This window comes from Poeciliopsis prolifica, unplaced genomic scaffold (assembly GCF_027474105.1).
Source record: "Poeciliopsis prolifica strain line A6 unplaced genomic scaffold, Auburn_PproV2 SCAFFOLD018, whole genome shotgun sequence".
Lineage (NCBI taxonomy): Eukaryota > Metazoa > Chordata > Actinopteri > Cyprinodontiformes > Poeciliidae > Poeciliopsis > Poeciliopsis prolifica.
The window spans coordinates 7006528-7013055 of NW_026562393.1; the positions used below are offsets into that span (position 1 = coordinate 7006528).

Below are 6528 nucleotides of genomic sequence, written 5' to 3' on the forward strand. Positions count from 1 at the left end.
CAAGCCATGCACAGGTTGGTGTGTCGGGTTTTGCAGTCTCGGGCAACTGTGCGGTCTACGAGGAGTTGGTGTTTGGCTCCTCTGCTATTTACACCGATACCCTTCTGTGCCGTGCTCATGTGTTTATCCATGTGTTTGCTTATCTTGGCCGCTATGATGCCTGACATGAGCTTCCAGGTTGTGGAGAGGCAGGTTATTGGTCGGTAGTTGGGTGGGACTGGACCCTTTGATGGATCCTTCTGGATTAGGATTGTCCGCCCTTCAGTTAACCATTCAGGGTGAGTCCCACTTTGTAGCAGCTGGTTCATTTGGGCTGCCATTCGCTCATGGAGAGCAGTGAGTTTCTTTAGCCAGTAGGCATGGATCATGTCAGGCCCTGGTGCTGTCCAGTTTTTCATACCTGAGACTCTTTCTTGGACATCTGTCACAGTGATGGTTACCGGGGCTTGCTCAGGGAGGTTGCTGTGGTCCTCTCGTAGAGAGATCAGCCACTGTGCATTGCTGTTGTGGGACGCCTCCCTTTCCCATATGCCTTTCCAGTATTGTTCAGTCTCCAGCCTTGGTGGGTCTGCTCTGTTGTTATTGTTACCCTGCCATTGAGAGTACACCTTAGCTGGTTGAGTGGAGAAGAGCCGGTTAATCCTTCTGGATTCATTCTCCCTTGTGGAGCTCTGACAGTTGGCTCACTTCCCTCCTTGTTACCTTGATTTTAGCCTCTAACTGTCTTTTCCATGGTGGGTATTGGGTCTCATGGTTGCTCTTATAGCCAAGTATCTCAAGGATCACTGATGCTGAGTTGTAGATCAGCTCATTGGTTTCTGTTATGGTGTTGGTAGGGATCGTTCTCAATGCTGCATTCACATTCTCAATGAGACTTTCAGATGGTACTTCACTCAGCCGTTGTAATTGGCGCCGGGGAGGCCTGGTTGTCATTCGGGTCATGATTCTCTCTCTCAGGTCAGCAGCTGTCTCGTTCAGCTCTGTTTCGCTCATTGGGGCCGTGTATCCCCTCACTGGGTGGGGACTTGTAGTTAAGTCCCCACAGTCCTGACATCCGGGTTCCTCCCTTTTGCCGTAGCATTTGTGTTGTATCTCGTCAATCTCAAGTTGTGATAGCAGTTGCCGTTTGCGGATGTTGGAACACTGAGCTACTAGTTGTTTAGGCGGCTTAGCGCTTAGTGTTGACTGGGGATGTCGAAGTAACCATTCCTTCCCCAGTCTTTGCATGTAACCCCTCTGACTAGGGTTACTTGAGTAGTAGCATTCCAACAGATCCACATTTTCATCTCTCGCCCATTTCCGTCTTGTTCCAGTAGCCCATTTGTCATCAAGGTGCTCTGGTTCCCCAACACCTGACGCAGACCTTGTTTGGCCGGGCGACGTCTGAGCCGGCATGTTATGCAACTTAGTATCTCTCATGGTATGAGGTAGGCAGTAGCTTGAAGGGTCTTGCCTAAGGACCCAGACTGGATTCGAACCCTGCCCTCTCGGGTGATATACTGATGCCTTATGTATTGAGCTATCCAGTCAGCTATATATATATATATATATATATATATATATATATATATATATATATATATATATATATATATATATATATATATATATATATTGTGCAGTTTGGCTTTATTACTGATGATTTTCCATCAAATGGCTCATTTTGTGTCTGTTAACCCCATTAATCGTTTACTAAATCAGTTCACAATTAATTGATTTCTATATCTAGAGTGAATAAATGCAGATGGTTTTCATCACAAATGATAACTTGCTGTCGCAACCTCTGAAGGGAAAAGCCAAAAGAGAAGAAAAAGATCCAGTAATAATTTATCTCTTTTAGTCTGCGATTGGTTATCATGGAGAGCAGTCATGTTTTTGAATGGAGGGAGGAAGCAGGAGTACCCGACCAGAACCTCACCGACACACTGGGAGAATCTGCAAACTCCTGAATTCGAACCAGAGCAGCTTCTGGTTCGTCTTGTCGTCGTAAACGTCACTCGTTCTAATTAATCCAGGGTGAAAAGGAAAAAATAAATAAATAAATGAAAAATGGCACACGCCAACTTAATCCACTAAAGAGGCGCATCTGTCTGGGGAGAAAATTGGCATTAACCCTTTAAAGAGGGGTGACCCCCTTTTCTACAGTGAATGCAAGTGTTTGTGTGGCAGCAGACAGATTTTTAAAAACAATGTTTCGTTCACACAACAGTCAGCGAGTTTACGTTTACCTCGTGTGACTTTTGAAATGGATTTTTATGAAACACAAGAAGCTGCTTCCTCTGTACATGTGAACAACATGGAGGATTCTCACTTCAAAGCAGCGCAGGCGGCTTGGAGATGCCACATTATATTATACTAATGTCACCAGGCTGCATGTCCCTGGTTCTAATCCCCAAATTGATTGATATTAGAGAATATGAAAGTGATTATAAAGTGATTAGAGTGATGGCTGAACACTTAGAGAAACATACGCTTTCGGGTATGGATGGGATTTCTGGTCAGCCGCCGTATTAATGATGCAAGCCGCTTACTGGAAGGTGATGAAATTTGGCTGATAGCAGCGATTTTAATTCACTGCATTGGAGGTTTTTTGTGTAATAACTTTTTATTTTTCTCCTCTTGGTAATCATTAGTTTATTTAATCTCTAGGGCGTTTTTTTTTTTTTTTTTTTTTTGTCATAGACATTTGAAAAGTTGACTTATCTAGAGAATTCTGGTTTTTGACCAATCTCTCATCTAAAATCCTCTTGAAAGTTTTCATGACATCTGGAGTTTCTCCACAATAAATTGTATTCAAAACGGAAGTTCATAAATGCCATCAGGTGTTGAAAATATGCACTAGAGCAGCGGTGTCATCCTCAGTTTCATTTTGGGATAAATCAAAAATCTGAATGTTCTTAAAGAGCCGGTCGAGCCAGAATGTTTTGATAAAACCCATTTAACTGCTAAAATATTAATAAACTGGATTTTATGACTGTGTTTGTGGCTTTTGTGATCAAAATTATATATTTTGTGGTGCTAATTTAGAAATATTGGCAAGGAATTTTTATATTTGATGTTATATGATGTTAAATGTGACTTTGTATCACTTGCCGTATGACTCGGCATCAAATAAAGCTGAGGCAGCGGCCAATTAGACTCAATGAGAAAAATTTGCAGTGAAATCAGAAAAAATGTGGGTCTCTGTTGATTTTGTGTGAGTTTTGAGGGCTTGTGAAAAACTAGAGTCTCATATATGCAATTTGGAGTCTAGAGGGCCACTTAAAAAGCTACAGCGGGCCAGATTTGGCCCCCGCACCTTGAGTTTGACACATGCACAAGAGTGACAAATTTCACAAGCTATGGTCACAAACGTCATTGTTAAAAAAGCTGGGTGGCCACAGAGTGCTGCATTCAAATGAATTAAAAGTTAAGTGGAAGGAAAAAAGATGCACAAATAAAGTATTAAAGCAGTTTAATACTTTAGACTGATTGTCTCCTTCCCTGGTGTCCTTGTTATTGGCTTTTTCTAATGCATTAATTTTCAAAGAAATTGAATTGTTATTCTCATTTGCTGCCATCCATGTGCATAAAACAAAGAAATAAACTTCAAAATGTGTTTCAGTTGGTTTCATTTCTCATCTGTGGTGTTGGTTTATCGCTGTGTGTTTTTGTTGTGCAGAAAAATAATCTTTTGGATTCATTTTTTTTTTATTTATTGAACTGGAAGATGAGCGTTTCACCTTAAAGAGGCGTCGTGTGCCCCGCCTCTGCATGAGAAGCGGGATGAATCCTCTGCGTTTGACTGACGGTCCCCCATCAGCTCCTGGCGTCCAATCAGAAATCAGATCCAGGGTCCGTCCCTGACTCCCAGGTGAGCTAAATAGTCACACTTTAGCAGATTTATGTCAGTCTGTTCCAGGAAACCTCTTGAGTTCGTCGTTTGTTTAATTTATTTTTATTTTTTTTAGCGTCACACTGAAATGGTTTTCAGGTCTCCGCTTGATTTTCTATCGGCCTCCCGGCTCCTCCTGCCCCACTTTGCGGACGGGCCGCCTCACCTGCCCCGCTCCCGGTCCCCAGAGGAGCCCCCGGCGGCCGCCCCTCCTCTGGCCCTCCCGGGACTCTGCTTCTCCGCCACGCAGATCGCCAGCGTGTGCGAGACCCTGGAGGAGACCGGGGACATCGAGCGGCTGGCCCGCTTCCTCTGGTCGCTGCCGGTCACCGCCGACGGCCGCGACTCCATCTCCGAGCACGAGTCCGTGCGGCGGGCGCGCGCCGTGGTCGCCTTCCACACGGGGAGCTTCCGCGAGCTGTACCGCATCCTGGAGACGCACCGCTTTACGCGCACCTCGCACGGGAAGCTGCAGGCCATGTGGCTGGAGGCTCACTACCGCGAGGCGGAGAAGCTGCGGGGCCGACCGCTGGGGCCCGTCGACAAGTACCGAGTCAGGAAGAAGTTCCCGTTACCGAGGACCATCTGGGACGGAGAGCAGAAGACGCACTGCTTCAAGGAGCGCACCCGCGGGCTGCTGAGAGAGTGGTACCTGCAGGACCCGTACCCGAACCCGGGGAAGAAACGGGAGCTGGCTCACGCCACCGGACTGACACCGACCCAGGTTGGGAACTGGTTTAAAAACAGGAGACAGAGGGACCGCGCGGCGGCGGCTAAAAACAGGCTGGTGACTTTATTTATGTTTCTTTAAATAAACAATCCTATTACTACGAGTCACGCAAACATCTGCAAACCATTTAGATATCACTGCAGCTCTGAAGTCAATCGTTTTTCAGCCAAACTGGCCGAGGCGCTGCGTAAAGACGCTATTCGTGCGTAAAAACGCACATCCCTTCATTTGTTTTGTCTGGATGAGAGATACCGAGTTTAAGCTGCATTCATTACTGCAAAGTTTATTTTCCGTTACTAAATCTCAGTCATTATATGCATATATATTTAAACTCTGTGAGTTTTATTTTATTTCCCCAATAATCTCTCTGTTATGTTGTTTTACTCGTCAGGTTGCAGCGTCACCGCGTCTGCACAGACGGTTCCCGTCCACCGAGCGGAGGGGACTGCAGTCCAGACGGCAGCGCGGGGCGGGCAGACGGAGAAACTTTCCTCTCAGTGACGGACAGTGACTCAGACTTGGATGTCTGAAACCTTTGGTCAATATATATACATATATATTTTTAAAGGGACCTTTAGTGGACTGTGAGTGTGTGTGTCGAAGGGTGACAGAAAGAGAAGGAGCTACAGGGTCTTGCAAAGGTATTCATGCCTCTTAAACATTTCACATTTGGCCATGTTGAAAACATAAACTAATATAAATTTTATTGAGATTTTACCTCCGCAGTGTTGATTTTTCTCTATTTTTACCTTCATCTATCTTCTCATCAACTCTGACCAGCATCCTTACATGGAGCGCATCCCACAGCATGATGCTGCCTCTTATCTTCACACAAGAGGACAGACAGTATTTTCAAGATGATTTGTAATGTTAGCTTTAAGCTGAATTGCAAGCCATTTAAAAATGTCAAATACACTTGGAGTGAAACACATTAAAGGTTCGTGGTTGTATTTTGGGGGGGATCTGAATACTTGTAGCATTACGATAACTTTATGCCAGCCTGACCCGTAAAAGAACATGTTTCTGCTTCCCCTGTTTTCCTGCTGATATTCTTTCCAGAAAGATCTCATGACCTTTGACCACTTTCTGTTCCAACCACATTCAGTGATAATGGGTTCATCTGACAATCCAAATTAGAGCAGCACTGAGCAGAAACCCCCTGCTGGTCTCCGTCTGCAGCAGCTGGAACTTTTTGGACTGAAACCTGCTGGGGAGCTAGAACCTCATTCGTTGTATTTTCAGTTTTTTTTTTAGTTTTTAGAATAACTAAATCCTACCTCCCTGTTTGCGTTTTTAGTCATAATGCTGGTTTTCCTCTTAGCCTTTACCTCAGCGCTATTTCAAGTTCTGTGCGCAGTTTGTGTGAAGCCATGCCACGGCCTACTCCATGTTCAATTTGATGCTGACAAAACGTTTGTAGTATTTTATATTAAAATTATTTAATTTTAAAAGGCCATTTGAATTCATTTATTATGTATGTGAACAAATGTTTAATGTTCTTTGTTTTAATGAAAACTGTTTATTTGTTGAAAAGCAAAGAGCATTTTTAAACGAGCATATTCTTTAAAATTTTCCAGGTTCAACTTTTTTATTCAAAATAAAAATAAAAAAAACCCCACAGAAATACTCAGATAATGAACCTGAAATCTACTATATTTAAAACAGCATTAAACAATCAAAATTAATCGCTTGATTAATTCTTGTTATTGTTTTTATTTATTTCAGCTTATATTTGTGCAAATATTTACTTGAAAATAGAAAATGCAGATGCAGTATTTAATGATGCACAACAGCATGATAATTTATAATACTTTTATAAAATCATTGAGGAAAAACAAAAGAAACTCATGCAGTTGTGGGTTTTCTTAATTTTAGATGTGTGATTTTAGTTATTTTTAAGAAAATAAACATTTTATTAAATACA

The 6528-nt window shown here is 43.1% G+C and overlaps 1 protein-coding gene across 3 annotated transcripts; it reads left to right on the forward strand.

The window, feature by feature from the left end:
• The first annotated feature begins 3728 nt into the window (after nucleotides 1–3728).
• Nucleotides 3729–6052, forward strand: six3b (SIX homeobox 3b). Of its 3 annotated transcripts, XM_055042669.1 has the most exons (3): nucleotides 3729–3853; nucleotides 3951–4657; nucleotides 4996–6052. In XM_055042669.1, exons 2-3 carry the CDS (start codon nucleotides 3963–3965, stop codon nucleotides 5132–5134), a joined length of 834 nt encoding a protein of 277 aa, XP_054898644.1. In that variant the 5' UTR covers nucleotides 3729–3853; nucleotides 3951–3962; the 3' UTR covers nucleotides 5135–6052. The 3 variants fall into 3 exon arrangements, with proteins under 3 accessions (XP_054898644.1, XP_054898645.1, XP_054898646.1); XM_055042670.1 differs by lacking the exon at nucleotides 3729–3853 and having other exon boundaries at nucleotides 3884–4661; XM_055042671.1 differs by lacking the exon at nucleotides 3729–3853 and having other exon boundaries at nucleotides 3884–4598.
• The last annotated feature ends 476 nt before the right edge of the window (nucleotides 6053–6528 follow it).

Excerpts from the sequence above, each read along its gene's own strand:
- six3b (XM_055042669.1), top strand. The coding sequence starts at position 3,963 with ATGGTTTTCAGGTCTCCGCTTGATTTTCTATCGGCCTCCCGGCTCCTC. Across the intron at positions 4,658-4,995 it reads GCGGCGGCGGCTAAAAACAG|GTTGCAGCGTCACCGCGTCT; the intron begins GCTGGTGACTTT and ends TTTACTCGTCAG.